Below are 27,330 nucleotides of genomic sequence, written 5' to 3' on the forward strand. Positions count from 1 at the left end.
TGGGGAAGTACATGCTCATTTTTATTAGTCTCATCAAGAAACAGGGGAATAGAAAGTGAAACAATAATCACTAATGTTTGGTATTAACAGTGATCTCAGTCTTCATTACAGTGGTTTCATTATCATCATTATGAATTAAGGAGACACCATAACCATTGGTGATGGACAGTGAAGGGGGAGTCATAATAGTGGTAAATAACATCAAGAATAATGAGTAGACAGTGTGCTGACATACAGTGTTCACTACGGACAGGGATACAGTGGAAGTGATGTCATGATCACAACATTCATAGTGATTGTGAATAAAATGGAACAAAAACTAAAACAGGACTGAATGTAACAGCTAATGACATGGCACATTTCATCAAAGGACCATGTTTTAGTCCATTTGCAACACGTTTTGTGAACTTATGCTGTTTTATTTTCCAAAACCAAAAACGCAAGAGGATGAAACTGTGCATTTGTCTGCTCTAATGTAAGATACAGTTGTTAGCATGTACAGCTAACTAGCTAACTACCTATATAACCCAGCAATAGGCTAATAGCTAATAGCTAAAGAGCACAGGGTATTATTAAAAAGTTTGTTCAGTAGTTAGATACAACATATCCACTATGTTGTATCTACCTACTGAACAAAGGTCCTAGATGCTTTTAAAGTTTTGGGGAACGTTAGCAGTTCTTTCCTGCTCTCTGTTGGATTTTGGAAAGAGCTAGCTTTATGGTTACCAAGTACATTGGCTAGTCCTCATCCAAAAAGCTAATCCTTGCTCAGTATGACCTACTGCTGTTCAAGCAAGATGTTGTTGATATTTCGATGACATGAATTAAAGATAATTGCTTTAAAGTTTTGGTGTGCCTTAAAAAACAATTAGCAGTGAAGTCCACATCATTTGTGGCAAATGGGTTAAAACATGTAAAAAAAAAACCAAACATCCATATGGCTTTTTAATAGACATTTCACACTAACATCATGATTTCTCTTCTTTCTGCTGCATCCTATCAACACAACGTGTCTTAAACTATTATCTTTGGCTTCCTTTTATGTTTCATTTATTCGTCTAAAGCAAAGAGAGTCAAACTGATACCAACATGTTCCTCTCTGCATGCCACAACTTTACACAGACACAAACTAAAATTGCACCAGTAATGTTTTGGTAATATTTTGGGTGGGTAGAATGTCACAAATACCTTTTTATGTTCAGTCAGATTTGTTAGTTTTGGACCAAATATTTAGATTTCTCTCTGAACTATTGGACATTTTGGGTTTTATTGTTTAACACCACTAGAGGGAATTTTATATTCTACACAAACATCTAAAACATCCTCAAGCCTTTTTTTTCTCCTTAAACTGTTTCCAGTGTTTTTCTTTTATACATATTTACGACAAGATTTGGACCGCTTTTATTTTTTCTTGCCGCCCGCCTCATCGGGGATGAAGACACTTACGGTGAAGTCCCCGCTCTCTGTGCCGTACTTGTTCTTCACCAGGATGCTGTATTTGCCAGAGTCCGACGTGTTCACGCCGGTGATGGTGAAGCTGGCGAACTTGCCTGACGCAAACTTCAGGATGCAGTGGTCGTCGGACGTGATCTCCCTGTCGTTCTTCAGCCAGGTGACCTCCGGCACGGGGTCGCCCGAAATGTTGCAGGTGAGATTGAGGGCCTGAGGGACGGATAAGACACAACACACATCAACAAAATGATACATTACAGTAATTATAATTACATTAAACATGTAGAATGACTGCCAGATGTCTAATGTGCGGTCTTTCTTCAGCACCATTCACAAGACACATGTCAATGCGTTGTCTGCAGGCCACGTTATTTCAGCTGAGACAGTTTACCTTGCCCTCCTGGATGGTGACCACATCAGGCAGGCCTCCTGCTACTCGAGCACGGTCTGAAAAAAAACAATGTCTACTTTAATAATAACCATAAATAAACTTTATTCCTATGGCAAAAAAACGCTTTCCATAAAATGAAAAACCTGCTTGAAAAATAAACAAATAAATAGAGAACAAATGTAAACATGTCAGAAAAGACAAAAACAACAAGACAAAATAAAATTACCACACTGGACTAAAAGCATGTCATCAAAACTGCAAAATCTTTATATTAAAGCTCCAGACCTGAGATGGGAAATTCAATTTTAGTTGGAAAGAATAAGAGTTATATAAAACGTGTTTGTAGTTTGGAAACTTGTATGAAACATTGTATTCTTAACATTATAATTGAGTTTTCAAGTTTTCATGATGATTCACCAACTTCATCATCAGGCCTAAAAAGAGCCAAACACAACAATTAAAAAAGGGGAATCCAATGTGAACTCAGCATTACTTACTTCTCTCTGCAATAGCAGCAGCTCTGAGGAGGTAAAAAAAAAGAATCAAGAAATTAGGTCAAAGGTGCTGAGAGTCAGAAGTGAAAGTTAAAACTTGATCTGCATGCAGATGGTACTTTATGTATTTCCTCAAATCAGAAAAAACTGCAGGTTTGAATCTACAAACACCACATCTGTTTGGAACAGTAAAATACAATGCTGACATCATGTGGAGCTCTGCATAAAGATAATCATATGATAGTTATGAGGTAAAGGTAGGAACTTACTTGAGTCTCTGGAATTCTGCAAAAGCATCGTCAAACGCTGCAAAACAAAAACAAGTCGTAAGAATCAGAATCCAAATGATCAAAAAGTGCAAGACATTTATTAAAGGTCATGAAATGGGGGACGGGTCTCTGATCGGCACATTATATGCACATTTAGGTAAGAATTATCTCATATAAAACTATAGTACAGCCCGAGTATGAACTCACTGTGGCTGAGCGAGAGGTTAGGAATATACTGACAGTCTCACCTTTACCAGACAGCTCAACAGTTCTCTTCAGGCCGTCCTTTCCGTCATGGAACTCGATGGCGTATTTGCCCATGTCTTTCTCTGTGGGCTCTGTGATCTGCAGCCACAGCTGCTCTCCCACCACGCCACTCTTTATACGGTCAGAGAAGGCGATGGCTGATTCCCTGTCGGAGAGACAACACACACAGAAACATGTCAGAATACACAGACTGTACACACGTACGCCTGATCCTGAAATCCTGATATTAGGGAGCATTATATTTTTTAAAAACTTCATTATTGTTTCAACACAAATGTCCACATGTTGGCTTGTATATGAATGTGCTAACTGAACTCACTTGTAGTGCCATGTCACTTGGAGTAAATCGTTATAGTAGCTGACAAAGGTGTAGATTCGGATTCCCTCATCTGTGCTTGTGATCTTCAGCGGAGTGGAGGAATTGGCTGCGAGTAAAGAAAGCAACAAAACTTCATTCAAATATTCATTTCTGGTCAAAGACTAAATCTAAAACAAATCGGCTGCAATATTATTTAGGGACAAAATATTTCTCCTCACCGATATAACTGAAAACTTCATTCATCAAGTCCTTGAAACCTTAAAGAGAGCAAGATTAGATTGTTTTTTAAAGTGACACATTCACTGTATTCAGTCACTGACTCTTACTGTGCAACTACTCGAAGTTACCTTGGTCTGTCAAATTCAGTGTGGAAGTGTCCTTTCCTCTGTCATCCTTCAGAACCACCTCATACACACCGGCATCCTTCTTGGAAATCTGACAGGGAAAGCAGAGAAGTCAGATTCAGTCGGAAACAACACTCAACAACATCATCAAGATTATGTAAAGGAATATGATTTGTATAGATCTGAAAAGGCAAGCTTTTCTCTTCTGCTATGGGTGCTGCAGAAAACACATATATGACGCAAAAGCAAAAAAGCCGACAGACAGACGAACAAACAAAAAAAAAGCATTCTCAGGCAAAACCAGAAGTGGCCGTTGGCCCATGATGACAACAGAAAACTGATCCCGACTTTTAGTCTTCTCCAGAGTAGGTTGCGGTCACAGGCTGCTGTGTCTGCGGGGAAGTCGCGCTGAAATGGGGACACATGTGACATCATGTTTATTTGTTATTATTGACCTGGGAGGGCGGCATGCCACCGTGCGCCACTCGGACAGACATTGCGAGACGATACAGCGGGATGGGAGTGAGTGATGAGAGACAGAATGAAGACAGAGTGCTAATACAGTCTGAGAGAGAGGAGCGGTTTTAAACAGAGAGGAGGACAGAGAGAGTTAAAGAGAGAGAGAGAGAGAGAGAGAGAGAGAGAGAGAGAGAGAGAAAGAGAGAGAGAGTGACAACGGCGTCCTGAAATTTAGTGTGAATTAATTGAATGGTTTTGTTAGGTTTTATAATATGATGTTATATTTATTTTATTGACAGTTAATGCTGAAATTCCCAAGGGAAATTAGTAAAAAAAACAAACAAAAAAAACCAGCCTCTTGTTGACTGTTAACTTACTTCCTCTTACTCAAACACTGTAAGGATCCATATGTTTTTGGAGTATAGACATAACCAGAGCTGCGCAAGGATTCCACCGTTTACAGTCATATATGCAAATGAATTCAGTGACAACTATACAATACAGAAATATACATATATATATAGTCACATCAATTCACACTTCACACAGGTGTCTTTTCTCATGTTCTCACCTGAGCTATCTCCAGTTTCAGCACTCCCTCGGTGAAGCCCAGATGTTCGTCTGCTTTGATCTCACGTCCGTCTTTGTACCACAGCGCCGAGGTCTCCTTCTTCATGTTGCCCACCTGCAAAGCAGCACGACAGAGGAACGTGAGAAATCGACACACACTCACAAGAGTTTCCGTAAAAGAAAAATATGCAGCGAATGAAATCTTCCAAAGTTCTGTCTCACCTTGCATTTCAGCACAACGCAGCACTCTGGTGTCACCTCATAACTCAAATACTCGATAAAGTGAGGACCTGCAACAGATGCGGCAGTTATGAGAATAATTCTAGTAGAGCTGAAATGTTTACATGATCAATCAATTAGCTGATTCACAGAAAAGCATTTTGATAATCTGTGTTTGTGGGGTGGTGAAACTGTTGGTTGGACAAAACAAGACATTTAAAGATGTCATCTTCAACTCTGGCATTCTGGGGTTTTTTTATATTGTTTTTTAATATGTTATAGACAAAAACAACAAATTGTTTAATCAGGAAAATAATCAGCAAATTAAATGATAATGAAAATAACAATTCTGGTTAGTTGCAGGTGTAATTTGCAGTGACCCGAGTGTATACCTTGCTTTCTGAACCATTCTTTCCTCTGGAACTCGGATTCCTTCTGCAGCTCCTTGAACACTGCAAATAAAAAGATAGAAAGATTTTATGGTTCAAAATGACACTCAATCTAACCACAAAATCTATCAATGGGATAATGTTTGGTTGCTGTGTGACAACATGAATGTAGTTTGGGATGCTCATTTACAATGTGCTTTCTTAAATGTTTTACTGCCCTCTAGTGTCCTGGCTTTTGCATTACTGCCTACTGCACATAATAAGCCTGGTAGGTTTTGAAAGGCTGATATAATACTATGATTTTTATTAACAGCTGATATGTTGGAGCACTTTTAATAATTTCTATTTTTATGCCAAAAAAGTAAGTAGATTTAATTTCAAATATCATGAGGCACTAAACTCTGACTGAAGTCCATCGTGATCAGAAACATTTCAGGAGGTTTTTATGCGGCTGAACATACCGTCTCCTATCAGTACCAAGCTGGACTGGTTGGTTGCTTTCCCATCCTGCATCTGGAAGGTGAAGGTGCCCTCATCTGCCGGAGTCAGAGACTCCATGGTCATCTCAATCACGCCGGTGTTCTTGTCAAAGTTCATCTTATATTTCTGCGAAACGAGAGTTTACACACTTTCAGTCTCATCCACCTGAAAAGTGAAAGTATGTCCAAACTTTTCGACTGGTACTGTATGTTTATATCGTGCATGTAAATGACTGAAGGAGTGATTTCCTTTGTTGCTTACTGACCTCCCCCTGAGAGAGAAGGTTATCATTGAACACGTAATCGATTTTGCCATTAGCTGATATCTTCTCCGCCTGCAGCCAAAAGCGAACTTTGCCTTTCTCCAGCAGCTCCACGGCCAACTCTGACTTCAGGGGAATAACTGGTTTGAAGAGTGAGAGTGAGAGAGAGAGTGAGAGAGAGAGAGAGTGAGGGCCAGCTCAAAGGAACCGGTCCAGTCCGTGACACACGAGAAACCAGCAGTGAAGCAGGATGTGAGGCCGATACACTCACTGGGGAATTTGTGGTCATGGCTGATCTCCAGCAGCCTCTTCAGCTCTGACAAAGATAAAAGGAGGAGATTCATAAACAGAAGGAAACAAAAAATAATATATTGTTACATTAACTTCTTGAGGCATGCACCCACCTTCCTCAGAGAGGTTGTAGCTGGATGAAGCACCATCAGTGTGGGTGACGAGACAGGAGTAAATACCAATGTCCTCGTCCCCAGGAGCGTTGAAAAAAGCTTTGGACCTGTGAGAAAAAAGTAGTATTTTAGTCATAATAATCAAAGTGTTTCAGCTTTACCATTTCTGACATCTCTCACTTGTTTCCCTTGGTCTCTACAGTCAAGCGGGAGGTGTCTGTGATCTCCTCGTAATTCTTGGACCACACAAATTTGGAGTCAGGGGTCAGGTCGCAGCAGTCAAAGTTCAGGGAGATAATACCGTCATCATCAACATCCACAACGATCTCATTGGTGCCTGAAGTGCAGAGAGGAGAAAGGGACACCTTGAAATGAAGTCATACCGTGGTAAACTGCGTCATTATCACCATCATCTTTTTTTTGTTGTTGTTGTTTCGTTTCTCCCACCTGGTTTGGTCACAGCTAGAACTGGTTCTGTCACATCTGAGGTTTTTCCAACGCCGGCTTTATTCTGCGCACGAACACGGAACACATACGTCTCTGCTTCCTTCAGATTCTTAATCTGTGAAATGAAAGGAAATAACCAGGTGACACGCCGGCTGCTGACGTGCGGGAAAATGAATGAGGAGAAGGTCCCAAGATGACGGCGACCTTAAAGTATGTCTTCTCCGTAGCCTTGGTGTTGACTCCTCTCCACGCCTCCTCTGGTGCGTCCGCTTCCTTGATGTCAACGTAGAACCCGTTGACCGGGTCACGGCCCTGGTACACAGGTGGTTTCCATATCAACACCAGAGAGTCGCTTCTCACCTCTCTTATCTGCAGGTCATGAGGAGGTCCTGTGGTCCAGAAAAACATCGGAAATACACATTTATACCTCGAAACCTGACGATCAGGATGTTTGATTGTGTTTTACTAACAGCCAAAGGATCCATAAATATCTCATAGGTGTCGGGCAACAATTGTGTGAACAGTTATTCTTTTATTTCATGTGAACAAGAGTGACAAGGTGTGTCCAGGACTTGACCTTGATGCTGGTCTTCACAGTCAAGACCTGAGACTTTGTCCCACCTCTGATTGTAAGTATCAACATTATATTAAATTGATGTAACTGTTAGATTTGGATTGTGTGATCATCCTTACTCGGCTATTTAGTATTTATTATTTAGTATTGTACCTCCATAAAGTTGGGGGATTTGCTAGTGACATGTAAAAGAAGGAATGGAAAAAATCAGTGGAACATGGGCGAACACATCCTGACTTTTCCTCCCCACTATGGGTCGAAATCCAAAAACACTCAATCCAACATTTCCCATAATGCCTCTCACTGGCATCTGTGTTTGCCTTCCTTTGCCAACATCATCCAAACTCTATGAGAAAAACTTGTGGTCCACACGGAGGTGTAACCAACCTGGCACAGCGATGGTCCACTCCTCACACAGGAAGGTGTCACTGGGCAGTGATGGGATGCCAACACCCGCCATGTTGGCTGCTCTCACCTGGAACTGGTACTTCCTGTTCTCCTTCAGGTCACACACCTGAAGAGAAAAAACCTCGCTCGTGAAATCGTCTTGTTCCGCTTTAAAACCCATATCATCTGTAGTATTTCGTGTGTGCTCACCCTGTATGCCCTCTCGCTGACTGACTTGATGTTGGCCTCGTGCCACTTCCCGTGCACGCCATCGATGACCTCACGGTAATCCACAAAGTAGCCGGTGATGTCAGCGCCGCCGATGAAAGTCGGCTGTTTCCAGCCCAGCACCATGGAGTCACGCACACACTCCAGGACACTGATGCCATAGGGTGGAGCAGGGGAGGCTGAGATGACAGAAAACTCAAGTTAACACCACCGAGCGTCAGCAGGGAAACCGGTTGATGTAATGGGAAAAAGAAGCGCTACAGTGAGGTGATACTTTCAAATCCCACTCCTCTGCCCAGCTGCTAACCTTCATTAAAAATACTCAATCTTGCAAAACATCAAACAATTCCTTTATACTCTCAATTAGAAAGGTTAAATTCTCACATAGCATTAGTGGTACCAAAATACTAACAAAGGACAGAGTGATTTCCGAGACTAGGTTGAAGCAGTGACAATGTGATAATAAATTGGCCTGTCATACACAAATAGTCACGTGAACTTGATACCCTCCTTTATCTAGTCCAAGTGTCCCAGAGGTCAACATCTAACGTACACAGTCTGCTACCGAAAAGGTCTCGGATCACAAGTGTCCTGCTCCCGTGTTTGCTGGATGACCCGCTTCTCAAGTACAGGGTGGGATTAGCTGGCTCCTGCCATTGACATACTACTGTATTTGTGTGTGTGTGTGTGTGTGTTTGTGTGTGTGTGAGTGTGTGTGTGTGTGTGTGTGTGTGTGTGTGTGTGTGTGTGTGTGTGTGTGTGTGTGTGTGTGTGTGTGTGTGTGTGTGTGTTAAAGTGCTCTGGGTATTCTCTGGAGTTGGCGGCGGCTCCCGAGGTGCCAGGGAACGGACACCGAGCCACCGAGTGAGGAGGTTGTGGGGAAAGGTGGTGGCCAGGAAAACTACTGACAAGCGTGACTGTGTTGAGTTAAAGTTTGGTTGGTGTTTGACAATGACTTACCTTTAAGAAGAGAATACCAGTAGAGCACTTCACTTCCTGTTTATTGTTTAATTTAAATCAAACACTTGAAAGTTTGTATGAAAGTAATAAGATGGGAAATTCTTCTTTTTACTTGAAGAGTCAGGGTGGGATATTTCTAATGGATCCTAAGGGGGAAATGATTTCCATCTGTGACCGGTGCTCACCTGTCGACTCTCTCCTCGGCCTCGCTGTCTCCCGATTAGCAGAGGCCCCTACAGAGAACTTACGTGCCTGCCCGGCCTCAGGCCCCTTGGCCGTCTCTACAGCCTGATGCTGAGCCTCGGCAGTGACTGGGTCTAAGTGTGCAGCTGCGACTATGTCAGTGGGTGAGTTAGAAACTGAGCCTGACACAGACTCTGAGACCAGGTCTTTTGCCAGGTCAGGGGCCCAGGACACACTGCCTCTCTTGCCCCCCTTGTTTTTACTCTCCGCTGGGACGGGCTCTGCGAGGCCTGAGCTTGCAGCCCCGGCCCCCTCCCTGGCTTCAGTGTCAGCCTGAGCTTTTTTATTGCACTTTTGCATAGTGTCATGGAGGGACTGGACAGTTTCATGCGTGCCCGTCCAGCGTGGCCTGTGCTCGGTTAGTCGGCCCACGTTACCCCCCGGCCCCATCTCCGGCAACACACCATGAGGGATGCCGCCCCCTACAGGAGTTAGCAGAGAAAAGCAGAAGAGGCTTTTTTTAAAAAACAGGCAAAAGGTCAATTCACAAATCACAGCTTTTATTCCAATCGCACAACAACATCAAGAGAGCAAAAACAAGAGACAGGCTTAAACACAAAAAAAAAAAGCAATATTCATGACATCAGCCTATCAAGTTCAGTAAAATGTCTTCATCCGACTAGGAGTGAAAAATGAAGACAAGATGACCAACAAGTGACATCCAAGTGCTGAGGCTGCTCGGCCTCATCAGGGATTATGAGAACATGCAGGCGAGTGAAGTAGAACAGGCCGTGAGTGTGGGAGTTCAGGCTTTGCACCAACCCTTTATGAAAAAAACACTTCAGAAACAATGCCAATGGATTTCATTACCTCATAGATTTCCACTCAAGAGTGTGTCAAGTGTTAGCTATGATCTCATTCATATGAAGTAGTGTAATTGAACGGTGCTATGTACCGTAAATAAAGTCTGTTAGCAGTAGTAGTGGTAGTCACACAGCTTGTGTGTGTTTCCTGGGAACCATTACTGACATCGGCATTCTCGCTGAGTGTGTTTCACAAGGGAAAACAGAGCATGCCGCTCAGCACAAAGCTGGCCAGTGAATGAGCGACATCCAGAGGCCGAGAGCTGCGTTAGTTGTAATGCAGAGAGAATTCGGGGGAGCGCGTGCAGGAGATCAGAAAGAACATCTCTTGACATTTATTACAACAGCAGATTCGCTCTGTTTTGAATAGTATGTGTTAGGGCTGGCCTTCAATTCAGTACTATCATTTATCAACTTTCTGTGGAATCATATCTTGATAATATGAAAATATTGTTGTTTTCTTGTTGTTTTTTTTTACAGAATTCTGCCAAATTAAATCTTTTAATGAACAAAAATGACTTTTTAAACTAGTTCAAAGGTTAAAAAAGTCTCAACTTGAACTGAAATTAGATTTCAGTTATTAATCTGTATGTGTAACTTCAATTGAGTACATTCAGTGTCTCAATCATAGGCCTACACTAAATATGAGAATACAGCATCATTAATTTTTTGGAGGAAGCTGCCAAGATGATACAAAAATAGCCAAAATCACAACATAATTTTTGTATCATGGGTGTGTGTATTTTTAACTAAGCATATAAATAATTTATAGTCCAGTCGTTAAATTTCAGTTAACTATCCAACAGAGCAACACCACTGCCAGGTTAGCTGCTACGAGAGAGGTTATGACAGAGAAAACTCAGTGCAGTTTGAGGGTACCGGTGGGGGTGGGAGAGGTGTGTGTGTTGGTACCTTTAGCACCACGCGGGGGGGTGGGGGGGTTGCCGACACGTTCTGTGCCCAGGATAGGTGAGGGATAATGGTGGGGGTGGTGCGTGAAACCGGGCTAGTTTGTAACAACCGCTGAATTGGATCGCACCGACCCAAATTAGAGGTAGTCTACAAGTCCTGACCCTGACCCCGCCTCAGGCTGTGCAGGGAGGAGGAGGAGGAGGAGGAGGAGGAGGAGGTGGTGGTGGTGGTGGTGGTGGTGGTGGGGTAGGTGGGGGTAGATGTGGCTGAACAGGGTGGTGGGGTAGGTGCGGCACATGTCAGTGCACAATAACGTGACAGGGTGACAGAGTGGGACCATGGTGGAGAAAGTGTGGGAGTGTAGATGCTGATGGTAAAAACAGCTGAAGACATGTCTCAAGAGAACAACAGCCGACAACAAACTGTTTGCATGACTTTTCTAAAAAAAAGTTCAAAAAATTAAGCTATAATTTAAAATGAAATGATACTATTAAAAGCAACACTCTCATTACTCATCAGTCTGTGATGTTCGGTGCATTACAGGAGTCATTTTATGTCTCACCCACGTCTACTTTCACATTCTGGTTTTTTTCATTTTCCAGAAAACATTTCAGCAATCTCCAGATAATAAAGTTATATATCATACTAAAATTAATTGCATTCTGTATAATCTAATGAAAATGTTATGATGACGATGTTAAAAGTTAGAATTAAAGGGTCCAGAAAGTAGCCCTTTGTTTTTATGATTATAACAGACTGGTATTAAAAACGGCTCTCTACTCTTAGCATCACAGTTAGCTTCAATATTTCTTTTAGAATGAAATATCATAGGAATATCCTAACACGATGTTGTCTGTATTCATCCATGGAAGTTTACAAATCTACACACTAACAGCAAAATGGACTGAGAAATGCAAGCTTTTTTATAAATAGTGATTTAAAGTGGATTTGTCCTTTAAGTCACAAATCTGAAGAGACAAACATGATAAGTTGTAATCCTCAGTATCCTCTGACTCCTACATTATCCTCTTTATCTAAATGAACAGTATGAACCCTCCACCTCACTCACCAATAGCAGCCTTCACCTTCACAGGCTCAGACTCCTGGGAGAACTGGCTGAGCCCTGCAGCGTTCACCGCCCTCACCCTCAACACGTACTGCTCTCCTGTCATCAGACCGTGGCAGATGAACCTGGAAATATGTTTGATCAGCTGTGGTAGTGGCAACACTTTTTCTATAACATTAGTCTTGTCTGTAAAATCCATTGTACAGAATATGGGGTGTAATTTTACCTGGTAGCTTTTACGGGCTTGTTGTTGCATGGCTCCCACACGTTGCTGCCCACAATGCTCGCCTCAATGTAGTATCCAATCAACTCTTTGGCTTCACGGGACGCTTCCCAGGACACAACGACTGATGTGTCTGTGTTTCTAGTGGGAATAACTTTGCCTGGGGCAGATGGGATATCTGTGGACCGGAGAAATGTACACTTTAGGGTGATTAATGCTGCTTTTAGTGACGCGCGTGTGTGTGTGTGTGTGTGTGTGTGTGTTTTGTGTGTTTTCTCACCAAGCTTGTCGCCAACTGTGGTGGCCTCAGTCGGGTCAGAAGGTTCACCGACACCGGCAGAGTTGCAGCAGCGGACACGGAAGCTGTATGACTTCCCCTCGGCGAGATCAAACAACGCAAAGCGAGGGGACCTGACTGGGATCTCTGTGTTCACCCTCTGCCAGCTGTCTGTGCCGGCGACGCACTGACGGACAAGGATACAGGGGTCAGACTGTCATCCATCACAGACACACTGGCAAAGTGTTTTTAATTATTCAAGGGTGAATTTCTTTAAAAGGTAAGAAGATATAATTTACCTTTTCCACATAGTACATGACACCCTCCAGGCCTTTCTCTCCAGGCGGCTTCCAGCTCAGCACCACATAGTTCTTGGTTGCCTCTGTCACCTCTAGTTCACGAGGTCTGCCGGGAACGACGCCCTCTGATGGTCGAAAGATAAAAGATAATGTCAAAAACAGCAGCCGGGCAGCAGACAACACTGGTCGCCTCGACCTTCGTGTCACATGGTTTTATGGAGAATATGACTTATATAAAAGTGAGATCTCGTACCTGCAGGCTCCTCCTCTGTGACAATGATCTGACCGGTCCAGGGGGCGGAAGTACCTGACAACAAATACATCATCATCACGAATTCCCTCCTCCTTTTTGTACAATTAAACTGAATTTAAAAAAAAATATGTAAAAATAAATATGTAAAATTTTGTGTGTTTTAAGGAGCTGTTGTGTGTATCAGTTAACCCTATGTTACTGCTGATATTCTACTACTTATATGAGGTAATAAAGCTCTTTAAATATGGATAACAGTCTGGTAGGGTGTGTTTGAGTTCGGTTGTACCTCTCATGCGTGCGCGGTCAGCTGGGTCCATGGCAGCCACCGGTTCAGACACTCTGGACGGGTGACTCATGCCACTCTTGTTGACAGCACGCACACGGAAAGTATACGAACGGCCCTCCACCAAGCCGGTCACAGGGAAACGGGCAAACTTAACCGGAGTGTCGTTGCACTGGATCCAGTGGGTGGTTCCAACCTCACACCTGTACACATATCGTACATTTAATTCATATGTATTGAGGTTTTTTATTAACACATTTCAATTAATTCCTGGGAGCAGAGCATGTAAAGGAAGATCTACTACAAAGAAAGGGGTGGATCTCGTTTTAAGAACCAAAAACCATCTCAATGTAGTTTTACATCTCCTCTCTCGGGCTTCTCTCTGGAGCTCGAGTAACAACAGGTTGGTGATCCAATCAGAAGAGAGGAAGCTGTGAGTCTTTCCTCTGATTGGCTGACTGTTTTCTGAGTAATCAAATAAAAATATGGCAGATTTCAGGTAAACACTCAGAGAAACCAAATCCTGCAAGGCTGGACGGTGGGTCTTGGTGGGCGGGGCTTGGGGCATGGCTGAGAACGGTGACTGCTTTGTTGCGACATCACAAAGTTACAGAAATCCTGACGGCTTGTTTCTGAAATCAAGCTGTGTGAATTTCTCTGTGGACTGAGCGCTTTGATACTTTCACAGTATTAATATAGAACCTGCTTTATAATTGAAAAAGACATGGAAATGTCACTTTATACAATATGTGACCTTTAATTCTTCGAGGGGTTTTATCCAGAGACAAATGGTAGACATGTTTAGCAGTGTTAAAGTGTTAAGAGTAACACAGGCAGCCTCATACTGACTGACCTGTCCACAAAGTAGCCCAGGATGGAGTTGCCACCATCGACAGCTGGCTGCTTCCAAGTGACAATAATGTAGTCTTTGTTGGCATCCAGACAGCGAACATCCAGAGGGGCACCTGGGGCTCCTTCAATCTCAGCATCAGAATCTAACACACACAGTAAAAACAAATACAGCACATGCATTTTTATGTTCCATTGTTTTTTTACATTTAATATTGACCCAACAAAAGTTTAATTCTCGCTATTAAAGTGTGTTTTTCCCTGTGTCGAACTGTGTAGCTGCAGGGCTTGATGCCAGGAATGTCTCTGGTCCTCAAGTCAAACACGAGCTGAGAGCAATCAGTGGCAGGAGGACAGAATTAGCAGTAGCCCTCCCCGGAGTGAAAGGGGATAAGAGAGGTGACTCTTAAAGAAACATAAGGGTAAAACCAGGGCACCTAGAAAAGGCTACAGACAGGAGTTGCATCATAAAGTAAGAGCATGTATTAACAAGGTATGGGTGTGTTTGTATTCTACAACCATAAAGGCAACATTTTACTTACACTCTTTATTAAATAAATTAAAGTATCTTCAAAATTGTATCTAGATTTTTAAATTTTATGTTTCAAAAAGTCGCAAAAGAGAAATTCAGTTTTATAAAATGATTACTTCAGAATCTCAATTTATCAACGTAGGCCGTTAATAATATCGTACTGAATAAAAAGAGACGATTAGATAAAACAAGTGGTAATAATTATAACTGGAGTGTCTTTTGGCTCACAGAGAGAACCATAGAGAGCAGTAAGGAAACTGGCAGCCTATTGTTTCTCCTTGAAGCTGATATTTACAGTATCTATCTGCGCTCACAGCCAGACTCATTCCAAAGCTGAGCTCTCTGAGAATAGCCTGACAGCAGCCAGGCTTATATAGCGTTTTGTTATGGAGACTGTACCTGACGTCGCCTTTACTGCGTGACCCTGAGCTGAAGCAGGGGGAACGACAGGGTCTATTTTCTAGCTTGTTCATACTCAACATGGTTCCTCTGTAGAAGTGAAAGCTTCGAAAGGTCACATTATCTCTGAAGGCAGGAAAGATAAGCTTCACTGATCACTTTTTCCAGGGTATTCAAACAGATGCCAGGGAGCTGCCATGCCACTCTGCTGGGTCTCTATTGGAGATATCCTATTTAAAACCACTCATTCACATTCGAACACTTTGACCATTACATGTGGTTTTGTCATCAGGTGCCAGAGGACACGCTGCTGTGACTTTGACCTTGATCTGATGACATACTCGATAAAAACAAAGCTGGGGGTACCAGGCTGCATTTAGCTTCTGTTGACTAGGGTTGCAGTTGAAATGTCAGTGGGGAGATATTTCAGATACGTAACATTTTAAAAAATTAAGAGCTTGAGGACCTTTCCTAAATGTGCATGAGGTAAGATTTTAGAACAGGCTTTTGTTGATGTTTTGATATTTAAACTAAAATAGTCAGAGCTTAGAGTCCTCTAAAGGAGTCTCAGGCTTGGAGGCAACACTGGGGCAGGATCTCAGTAATGTTATTTAGGCAAAATAGCAATGAGGGAATATTCATAGTGAGCTGTTCCTAAATACCTAAAGCACATACCTGCACTCAAAAATTTGTGGTACGATGGTTATGGATGAGCGTATGTATATATGTGTGTGTGGGAAATGTAGGTGGGTTGAAGGGCTGCTTTGTTGTGACATCACAAAGTTACAGGAGTCCTGATGGCTCGTTTTAAGGCTCAGCTTTTGAATACAGGCTGTGTGCATTTCTCTGGACTGCGCACCGTGATACTTTCACAGTATTAATATAAAACATAGACCTGCTTTATAATCAAAAAAGGCATGGAAATCTCACTTTATACAATATGGACCCTTTAAGTTTTAGGGAAGGTGCCCCCACCTCTGACAAAGACGTAGGCCGAGTAGGTTTCGTATCCAGACTTGGTGGTGACACGCAGGGTGTAGAGACCCTCATCCTCCTTGTTGAGGTGTGTGAGTGTCAGCGTGGCTCGGTCTCCACTCCAGTGCATGTGGTTCCATTTAGATGGAGACAGGAGAACATCTGCAAAACACGCCAAGGAATGTTAGTAAGTTAACGAATTTTATACATTTTATACAAAAATTCTGCTCCAATTTCATAATTTTTAGAGCCCAGATTTGCTACATGCATAATGTAGGAAGCAGGTTTGACACGGCTTTGAAAAGTGAGTCAAAACCACAGCAGTTATCCACACTGATCGTCCTGTTGGAGTCATTAGACAAACAGCTCTGAGTAGTCTACTAACCATCTCTGTACCACTCGATCTCTGGCTGGTAGCGGTGCAGGGAAGGGTAGATGATGACCGTACACCCCAGACTCATGGTCTCCCCCTCTCTTCCAAAGGATACACCAAACTTATCAACAATGTGAGTCTGGAAGGTGATGCCATACTCAGACACTGGGCCATCTACAGACGAAGCAAGAGACGGCAGAGTCAGAGTCTGGACTCGCATTATTGTGCGACAGTGAGTCTTGCAAGATAAAAAACTACTGTTCAAATCAAGTGAAGGGAGCAAAACATTAAAAGAGACAGAAAATGATCACATCAAAAATCATATCCAACAGAAAAAAAACATGAACAATACACTAAACCACAACTTTTTAACCACACAGAAGAAGATGGAGAAGAAAACATGTATCAGCAGAGTAAGGATCAAGGACAAAAACACAAACACAGACCAAAGGAGTGACTCTGAAACTACGATACAGTGCTCACAAAAAGAAACGGGTGAAATATGACAACTTGTGTTCATGCATTGAACAGTGAAGCACAACAAACACACGTAAAAACCTAGTTGAAATGAAATGAAAAAAACTTTCTGTAGCTCTAGTTCAAAGCACAATAAAGATCTTTATTGTGATGCTAACCATCTACATATTAATTTACAATGTGTGCGGGATGAAATAATGATTTCTAAAATTTAAAAGATATACTTTATAACAGTTTGCTTGCACAGGATCTTGCACTCCTTCTACTTTCTTGCAACATTGCAGATGCACACAGACGGATGTTTTTCTACCGGAGGTGCTGAAAAATCTGCAGATTTTTCCAGATGAACTACTGTACGTCAGATCTCACAGTTCCACGAGAACACTGTGAACTTTACTGTGGAAATTTCGACACAGAAAAGAGTGGCCATGCATTGACACATAATAGTCAGTGGAAACAAATGTTTTCAAACCAGATTCCTGTGAACCTGTTACCTTCAGTACTGGCCCCTGCATTGTCGCCGCAGCATTAAAGAAACAAAAAAGTTGTTAGTGCAGTAGCACCCACTGTTCTTCCACCCCCCCACCCCACTCACCACTGAGGTCATGCATCAACAACCTGATATGGGTAATGTTAATGCAATAGATATAGAAAGATTTTTTCTTTCTTTCTTTAAATGACTAATAAATGCATAATGATTGCATTGTTTAAACTGAATCAAATAAGAGCACATAATTGAAAGGTGGACACTGGGACAAACCCAGAGAGCATTATTGCACAGTTGTTTAGCTTTGGGGAGATTTTTAAGCTTCTTTTAGCTCATTGGTTTGGTTTTACTGCAGGTTTGTTGCAAAAAGCACTGACCAACTGACTGTTTCATACATGCAAACAGGAGGCAAATGAAGTTAGCAATTAGCTGGAGAAAATTTGAGCTAAAGAACCTGTTATCTTCAAGAGTTGGAGGAGACCAAACCAAAGCTATAAGGAGCGTGGATTATTGACTTACATTTATCCGGTGCCCCGAAAAATGACTCTTAATGAATGTTAATGTTGCTTAACATCTGATGGATATGTGTAAGGCAATCCTTTGCTAAAACATTAGCAGTAGCAGTTTAGTAAGGCAACAATATGTCAGGGCCATGTGTCTTTCACCTCAACTCAATATTCTACCCCCAAGTGGGCATTTATTAATAACTGCAGCTTTAAATACATAAAGGAGCATTTAATACTAAAGCAAAAAACAACTGTGAACACACTTACGTCTGGGTGCTGGCAGGGACTCATCAATTTCACCCTTGAATCCTATGGGGAATAGCAGCAGTTGCTATTAATATATACATAATATTATATAACGCTTGTGATGAACTACATGTACAGTATTATACTGACAAAATACCAACATCATATGAGTCATCACAGTTGGAGAGAATAGTTGGTTTTATTCTTGTGATTTGAGATAATTCTGTGACCGTGAGAAAACAGGTCTTTCATGTGGAGAGCACTGGGGTGTGAAGATGATGTTGGGAATCAGTGAAACCTACTCTTAACAACGACAGAGGCAAATGCAGACAGCTCTCCCTTGGAGTTCATGGCGGAGACGCGATACTGCGCTGTGTCATCAAAATCACATCTGAAAGAGCAGAGTATCGGGTGATCAATGTCCATGATATGCACATTCTCTTGAGGATTCATGTGTACACCGCCCTTCCCCCACCTCAACCTCAAGCCAGTCAACCATGTAAATAATACCAACTATGTGAGCCCTGACTGTAAGCGTTCCATAACTCCTGGACAGGAATACTCTTGCAATAAATAGACACCAGCGGTGATGTCATGTGCACCAGGTGGTTTGCGTTTCTGTACATCAAAATATCTGTTGTGCGCTGTTCTCAATGGGAACCAACAGCTGGACTCAATGAGACATATTCTATTAAAATATAGGAATAATTTATGGTTATGGTATTTGTACACCCTTGTGAGTTTTGTCTGCTTGTTGAAACAGTCAAATGTGCTTATCTATCTTTAGAGACGCTCTTTGTTATCTGTGGAAGCCTGGGAAATAGCATGGCTCTTCTCCAGGTCACAGTCCTACAGCGTCAGTCTGTTTAGACAAGTTAGAAAGGGATAAAGGGAGATATCAACATTACCATGCCACACATAAAAAGCGAAGCTTTGGTTCTTCCCATTGAGAACAGTCTTTGACTGTAAGCTGAAACCAAAGCTAACGTAAATTGCAGTATATATACAGACGGTCTACTTCAACTAAAGAGGATTTAATCTAAACAGTTCATTATTTAAAGACATGATTAAAATGAAAAATACATTTTTCAAATTCTAATCCTGTAGCCCTGTGTTAACTCTTCATTCATCTCTTTTTTCGTGCTAAGGATGTATCAAAAAAATAATTTTTTCAATTTCAAAATCTGTCTTTTTTCCTGTAAATTTCTGACGACAATTGAATTGAATCAATTGAAATTTTGGGAAAATATGAAGCCAAACTGACCCGTTAGTTTGAGGATTGCTGAGCTAAGTGGTGAGACCCTGAAGACATTCATTTCTCTGGCTAAAGCTTATGCAAAAAGGGACTAAGAGAAGCGCAGCTCTAGCTAATAGTGGGCAAAGCTAACTTGGCTTGACTTTCCACAATGTTCCCACTGATTCTACAAATGCCGTCAAGGTGGTGAAATGTGATGGATGTTAACCTGTGACACAAGATGTCAGTGGCTCTTTTGAGAATAATTTATTTCAAGCACTGTGGATAGGAAGAGCTACACCTACCTGTTAATCTCCAGTGAGTGCACGCTGTATCTGCTCTCAAGTTTATACTTGCCAGGGTTGCCAAGGGGGTCAAGTGCCACATTGTTTTTGTACCTTGTAGTGGAAGGCAGAAAACAGAAAAGAAGAAAGACCAAGGGAAGTAGAAAAAGCTTGAAAAGGAGTCAAGGATAAAAAAAAATAAAGCCATGGAAGATAGATGGATCTTAAAGAAACAGGCAGGCTGTTGAGAGAACAGAAAGGACAGACTTGAGCTTATGTTATGGGTGATGTGTGTTGGTGACCTACCAGACGACCCGTGGGTCGGGCCAGCCACTGACAGTGCAATGCAGCCGCACACACTGATTCTCCCACACTGTGTGGGAGCGAGGTTTAATCACAAACTCTGGGGCGTGCATCAGGCTGTCTTCGTTCATGCGCTTGAAGTGTTCCCCGTGTTCATGGATCTAAAGATAGCAGAGTAAATCACTCAGGACAACTTTACCTTTGTCAACTATAAACTGTTACACCAAACAAAAAATGTAAAAAAAAAACAAAAACGTCCTATGATTTGGACAGGAATTCACAATGCATGCTTGAAGCAAAAAAACGTTTTTATATACACAAATTGAGCAAAATCCCAGCATATATTTACTGTTTCACACATACAGGGTGTATGCACTTGTTGACAACGTGACACGTGTTATGAGTGTTACTGTATGTTATTCATTATGTCCTATGAATAGCTAAGGGTGTTGAGGCCCCCTCTAGTTGTGCATCAAGTAACTCAGCACATAGTATGACAACACTCATGGGACACTGTGTCTCAAGAAACACGATCTCCTGAGGCATTTGTCACCCAGTTGTAAGGCTATCTGCCAGAATGGAGACAGATAAATACAGTGAGGGGGTCACTGTTGCTTTTATGATGCTCGGTGAATGGCCGGGTACTTCACATAATCACCCAGGGACATAAATAACTCCCTTGTGTAAGGAATAGTAATAACAACCACTTAGCCACAGGCACTTGGCGGTCCCAAGACGTACTACAATTAATTATGCTCAGTTATACAACCATGCAGATAACATAAATGGGTTATGTAGCCACATATGATTCAATGATGGAGTTTTTTTTCACTGTGATGTCACAAGTAGGTGAAGCCAACAGTACCGTGATGTCATGATGCAGAGTTGTCTACTATGATGTCACAAGTAACAAATGACAGTCTATGATGTCACTAAAGAGAGTAGTCAATTTTTATGTCACAAGTCATGAGTAACAAAAAACAGTATGTGGTGCTATAAAATATTGTGATCTATTGTGATGTCATAAATAGGAGAAGCCAACTGCACTGTGATGTCATAAGTAGCAAAAAACAGATTGGGATGTCATGAGATAGAATGGTCCACTGTGATGTCACAAGTAACAAAAGACAGTCTATGATGTCATGAAAGAGAATAGAATGTTATGGCACAAGTAACAACAACAATCTATGATGTAGGAGAAGCCAACTGCACTGTGATGTCATAAGTAGCAAAAAACAGATTGGGATGTCATGAGATAGAATGGTCCACTGTGATGTCACAAGTAACAAAAGACAGTCTATGATGTCATGAAAGAGAATAGAATGTTATGGCACAAGTAACAACAACAATCTATGATGTAGGAGAAGCCAACTGCACTGTGATGTCATAAGTAGCAAAAAACAGATTGGGATGTCATGAGATAGAATGGTCCACTGTGATGTCACAAGTAACAAAAGACAGTCTATGATATCATGAAAGAGAATAGAATGTTATGGCACAAGTAACAACAACAATCTATGATGTAGGAGAAGCCAACTGCACTGTGATGTCATAAGTAGCAAAAAACAGATTGGGATGTCATGAGATAGAATGGTCCACTGTGATGTCACAAGTAACAAAAGACAGTCTATGATATCATGAAAGAGAATAGAATGTTATGGCACAAGTAACAACAACAATCTATGATGTAGGAGAAGCCAACTGCACTGTGATGTCATAAGTAGCAAAAAACAGATTGGGATGTCATGAGATAGAATGGTCCACTGTGATGTCACAAGTAACAAAAGACAGTCTATGATATCATGAAAGAGAATAGAATGTTATGGCACAAGTAACAACAACAATCTATGATGTCATAAAATAATGTGGTCTATTGTGATGTCATAGGTAGGAGAAGCCAACTGCACTGTGATGTCATGAGTAACAAAAAACAATATGTGATATCATGAGGCAGAATGGTCCACTGTGATGTCACAAGTAACAAAAGTCTATGATGTCATGAAAGAGAAGGGTCAATTGTTACGTCACAAGTAGGAGAAGCCAACTGTTACAAAAAAACAATCTCTAATATAATGAAGCAGATAGAGGAGAAGAAGCCAGTGTCACAGAGTTGGATGGTTTTTCCAACACACATCAGTTCAAACACTGACGTCACAATCGTGTCACAGGTGTGTTTTTGATATAAAAAACTAATCTAAGTAGTAGTAGTAAAAGCCCGTGCCTTCCTGTATGACCTTCAAACAGCGTCTCTCCTTCACTGACCCTTTTGTTCAGAGAGATGCGTTCAGCTGATTCGCGCATGGTCTCCTTCCTGGATATCTGCTCTGATCTCTCCATCTCCACGCCACTGGTGAACAAATCCCTGCGGGCCATGTATGCAGCAGTGTCCCTCACTCTTGCTTCCTCTGTATCCGAAAATCCTGTAGCAAACTCTTTACTGGGAGTCAGCAGAGCGGAGCCACGTGGACGGATGTGGGAAGTAAGGAATAGCATTAAAACTGAAATAACCTTAACAGAACAGCATTTTTGGAGTTCCAGTTTAACATGGCGAGGAGTTAATTACCTGCCCCTGAAGATCGGCACTACATAACCGATGACTTGGTTCTCTTTATCCACAGCCAAGTAAGTTGGCTTGGCTCTCTTGGGTAGAGGGCTCAGTCTGCTGTCTTCCAGCCCAGAGTATGAAGACACTCTAAGTCTGAGACATACAGAATACAATCAACCTGGCTCACAGCCAGACAGTGCAACTTATTACATAACATTAACATGTGGGGATAAAGCTAAGGTCACGGGTGGATGAGTAGCAGATTAGGGTTCAGTGGGAAGGTCGTGTAGATGGTTTAGTTATGATTATAACATTTTTACACCTATATAATAATTCCATTTTCAAAATCAACTATTCACCAGCATGGAGGACAACTGAAAACTGCTATAACTGAATCATTAAAAGACACAAACAACACTTTTGCTGAAGTCCAATCCAATGGTTCATATTGTGGATTCCAAATCCACTCATCTCAGAGTACAACTGAAACTGATATGATATCATAGAGCCCATAGGACTCACATTACAATTTATAATTTTGCTACCCCATTCGTAACAAGTCAAAGCCACATTGCATCAGTCCCTCTTATTGTACTGCTGTCCCAAGATGAACGGAGAAAATGGATAACCAGGCCAACCTTCGAGCTCTGTTTTCTCAAACAATATTATCACAGTATTATGCATATAAACTTTTACATCTAATATGTCAGTTTTCCAGGCTGTCCACTGAAGAATATAGGTCAGACTTCAATCACTATGTTGTGTTTTGGAGGAAGGGGCAACACTATCTGTAGAACTGGAGAGACGGGGGTGGGAGCTCACGGTATGAGATAACAAGAACATGATAAGGAGGCAGGGGCAAGAAAGGTGACAGGGCAGCTGCCCTCATTCTTCCCGTATCTATCTGGGTCACTGTCCCTTTGGCTCTGACCATTTAACTCCGCTCGGCTTTCCAGGATCAGGGCTGCAACAATACAATATTTGGGGCTGCCCAAATCCCATCCGATATAACAAGTACAACAACTACATAAAGGCAGTTGTATCCTTGCAGTAACCACAATATCATGACCACCCTGACGGCTCATCATCATCACATCATAATCCTCCTTTCCTCACCACAGCTCCGACTTGGTGACTAATGCATTGCCCAGTCCAGTCATGAGTGTAAAGGCAAAGCCTGCAAAGATCGGATAGTGTTAGCAAAACCTAAGCCCGCTGACCTGTTCACACTCTCCAGGCCAGGGTATTTAAAGACTTGCCAGGCACGGTAAAAGATAGGATCACTGTAAACTGGGTGTTTTGTTTGTTACTGTGTTAAAAAAAACAAACTCTCAAAACACTCCATCCTGTAAATGACAGGAAATCTTAACTGATTGATTGTACGGATCACCTTTCTAGTGACACAGAATCCACATCATCACAGATTTTAGAGAATTAGCTGCTTAAAACAACCAACTTTTTGCTTTTTGTTGCACTACTTGTTGCTTTTTAAACATTCCCTGTAAAACATGTTCTTCTTTCCCATAATGTATTACACACTGGCTAATTTTCATGCTCATTATAGCATTTCAAGCAGGTAAACACTGGACAGCTGACCGCTGCCTTCAACAGGGACCGCACAGATCTTGGCAGCAAAACCAACAGCTAACAACAAGCAATCAAGTTTCTCAGACATAAAAATCCACATGTATATGATCCGGTTTAAAAGAAAATAAACCTGTAATACGAGAGTTCAGTTCTTAAGTGGACAAGGATGAGAAACTGGCACCTCTTATTTTCTCTCCAACATGGTATGCACAGGTCAAGCTTCTATTTCAGTCAATGCCATATACCACAACTCAGCCATTACATAACAGTGCAATTCCTCACAGCTTATCTAACAAGGGTTTTTGCTCTGAACAGTTACAGTGTGTTACACATTACCATTTGGTTATAGTTGTATTAAAAGTAAGTTTGTCAGCATGCATATAAGCACACAGGGCAGGGCATCTCTCAGCCTGCATGCAAACAGCTTCATGCAGGATTCAGAGCTGTCTTCAATCAGGACTGTCATCATCAGGTGTGACTGAGGGTTGATCAGAGTGACAGTGATCTCGAAAGGGGGAGAGAGATGGTTACTTGTTGTCAATATAACAGCAGGGCGGGAAAGAGGATCCAAAAGCTGTGACTGTGATGGAGGTGAACTTGATCAGTTGGGGTGGGTGATGGTGTTAAGGGGAGGGTGGGGGTGGGGAGGCAGCAGGGCTTTCCTGTGACAAAGACGTGGATTGATGGTGAACGCAGGGCATGACCCCTCCATCCTCCTCCTCTTCCTCCTCCTCCTTACCCTGCGCTCCTGCTGGCGGCGGAGGCGCTCCTGCTGGCGGCGGAGGCGCTCCTGATGGCGGCGGAGGCGCTGCTGCCAGCAACGTATCTGCTGCTGGACTGGTACTGGCTCATTTTAGACTCCGTCTGCTTGCTACGGTAGCCACGGTCGTAGTGGCGGTGGTCCTTCTGGTAGAACGGTATAGATCCAGACATGCTGCAGGCCGCTCCTGGTACAAGCCTCGAGTTTCCAAGTTTCTTGCTGCCTATTTGTTTTTCTGTCTGGTTAGTTAATGTTGAAGAGCAGGTGGATTTATCGTTATTAAATTATACTCTAGGCTTATCTTGATTTTCATTGAATTTGAGATGTTACAGACTTTTTAAATGTTGTTTTTCTGGAAATTGCTGCAATAACAAGCTGGCCATGCTTCCATTTACTTCAACATGTTCTTTATAGACGAACATGGAGGGTTATTTTAGCTCTCAAGATGGAAAAAAATCAAATATATTGTGGAGAAATAATGTATTTCCCATGATGTCAGTATAAGTATATTTTAAAATTTCCAGCCAAAACTGCATAATAGTCCCTTCATCAAAAAAGAAAACAACAAGGAAAAGTCATGAAACCTGCAAATACAAACCTGCAACATCAGCTAGCAAGACATGATATGAGATTCAGGCAATCAGGCACGGTCTCAGCATGCTCAGACAGACATATGCAACAATTACAACCTGGCTTATCACATCTCATCCCTGCACAACAGTTGCCACTTACCCCACACAAAAACCCCTCAAACTCAAAAGCTTTAAAGGAAAAGATGGTCCAACTCCACACGTCAAGCTTGATATCCCAGCAGACCTACAGGTAGGTGCACACAGGGCTGCGGTCTACACAACAAAAATAATATTGGCCCTTGCCAGAGTGTCCAAGCAGCAGTCACAGCCTTTTATGGTGAGGGTGGAGATAAATATAGCTGAGAGCAGAGCTGGGGGGCGAGTCGACTCCCGTAGAGCAACGCGGTTATGGGTGCGTGTCTCTGCCATTGAGCATTAATGCCTGATATGCAGGTAAACACAGGGTTACTGTTTGTATTATTATTCAATGTTATTCTTTTATCTTTTCATGTCATGTGTTTGGCTTTTTCATCCTTGTCTTATATGAAATCTATATAGTGTATTTATGAATGAGTGTGTCTATTTAGTTGCATGTATATTATTTAAATTCAGAATTGATTCATGTATTCATTGATACTTGACTTACTTCTTTTATCTACTAAAGCCAAACAGAAAAGTCCATCATTTATGAATAAGACAAAGACTACATATTTCAAATCAGAATGCAAATCCATCCAAACCCTCATTAAACCTAGAGGCCTGATATGCTGGTATTGATTTTATTCTATTCATACTGAATTCAGTATCTGTTATATTCTCATTTCTTTTAAAGCCCGTGAAGACCATGCTGACTTATAGGCTGTGTTTTTGCCACAGCAGTGTCAGCTGTGACTGTTACTAACTTTAGCTATGCTATTGTTACTTGCTTCACATACAACAAATGCCAGGTATACTGTCTCTTGGTCACTCTCTCTTTCAGTCTCAGTCATTTGTGGAAGTACACAAATGTCCCCTCTTGTGCCATAAATCAAAGAATCAGACTTCACTGGCAGATGTTTTTCCACACTCTTGATGCTACAATGAAAAAGTGATGAAGAATGAATTGAACGTGAATCAAAAGCACTTACCTGTGTAAATAAAGTTTGTTAAAGGCCAGATGTTTGGACATTGTTCGGGAAACTTTCCGCAACACAAACACGTGGTAAGTTTCCATGGCAAAGTTACAGATATTTCTTTGAACACCTCTGACGCCTCCCACACAACAGTCAGCATGACTACATACCTAAAATGTTACAGCAAACTGAAGATGAGGCCCATTTAAAGAGATCAACAGTGAGGGGAACTAAAACAAGACATCAAGCAGGGTCACAACACTACATGCTGTCTAATGAATACGGAATATGCTGTATTTTACTAGTGGAATATAATATGTCACAGCCCACTACATCATTTTGCCAATATTGCCTCCTTTATTTTCATCATAACTGAGTATTTTGTAAATCCTTTATCTTTATATACTGTAAATAAAATCCGTGTCTTAGTACCCTGTCAGGCACATAAAGGTACGGTAACCTATAGGATTAGTGAATATGAGTGAATGTCAAAGAATAGTATACAGCCTCTCTATAGCTGTTATCACAAACATCCCGGGCTTTACACTGATCTGACTGTAAGCCCCAATTACCAAACAACTGCCACTCACAACTCATACAGGAGAGTCTTTTCCCTGAAACCCTCCAGTTTATAAGTAAAACTCAAATGAATATCTTCCCATACAGTCACCTAATGAGTTCATCCCACGGAGTAGCCTATCTATGCCACATGACTCTATCTAAATATTTTTAGCAGTAGGGCTTTAACATTGTTGGCAGTGAATTTTATCACTTCATAACTGGAATATCAACACCTATAGCCTACCTACGATCCA

The 27,330-nt window shown here is 41.8% G+C and overlaps 1 protein-coding gene across 4 annotated transcripts; it reads right to left on the reverse strand.

Moving 5' to 3' along the window:
• Positions 1 to 25,705, reverse strand: myom1b (myomesin 1b). 4 transcript variants are annotated; one of them, XM_056364668.1, is made up of 37 exons: positions 25,564 to 25,705; positions 22,503 to 22,637; positions 22,202 to 22,376; positions 19,943 to 20,100; positions 19,658 to 19,750; positions 18,421 to 18,509; positions 18,140 to 18,181; positions 16,415 to 16,576; positions 16,030 to 16,191; positions 14,128 to 14,269; positions 13,278 to 13,477; positions 12,992 to 13,045; positions 12,739 to 12,863; positions 12,443 to 12,626; positions 12,166 to 12,340; positions 11,943 to 12,064; positions 7,938 to 8,134; positions 7,728 to 7,854; positions 6,971 to 7,155; positions 6,767 to 6,881; positions 6,500 to 6,656; positions 6,320 to 6,426; positions 6,187 to 6,231; positions 5,919 to 6,055; positions 5,635 to 5,779; positions 5,177 to 5,236; positions 4,788 to 4,855; positions 4,567 to 4,680; positions 3,885 to 3,944; positions 3,540 to 3,627; positions 3,411 to 3,449; positions 3,193 to 3,298; positions 2,855 to 3,018; positions 2,607 to 2,643; positions 2,341 to 2,363; positions 1,844 to 1,899; positions 1 to 1,662 (listed from the first exon to the last, which is right to left on the reverse strand). In XM_056364668.1, the coding sequence occupies exons 3-37, from the start codon at positions 22,310 to 22,312 to the stop codon at positions 1,402 to 1,404; spliced, it is 4,110 nt and encodes a 1,369-aa protein (XP_056220643.1). In that variant the 5' UTR covers positions 22,313 to 22,376; positions 22,503 to 22,637; positions 25,564 to 25,705; the 3' UTR covers positions 1 to 1,401. The 4 variants fall into 4 exon arrangements, with proteins under 4 accessions (XP_056220643.1, XP_056220640.1, XP_056220641.1 ...); XM_056364665.1 differs by lacking the exon at positions 25,564 to 25,705 and adding an exon at positions 24,811 to 25,019; XM_056364666.1 differs by lacking the exons at positions 3,885 to 3,944; positions 25,564 to 25,705 and adding an exon at positions 24,811 to 25,019.
• Between the last annotated feature and the right edge of the window lie 1,625 nt (positions 25,706 to 27,330).

The sequence above is a fragment of the Seriola aureovittata genome, chromosome 20 (assembly GCF_021018895.1).
Source record: "Seriola aureovittata isolate HTS-2021-v1 ecotype China chromosome 20, ASM2101889v1, whole genome shotgun sequence".
Lineage (NCBI taxonomy): Eukaryota > Metazoa > Chordata > Actinopteri > Carangiformes > Carangidae > Seriola > Seriola aureovittata.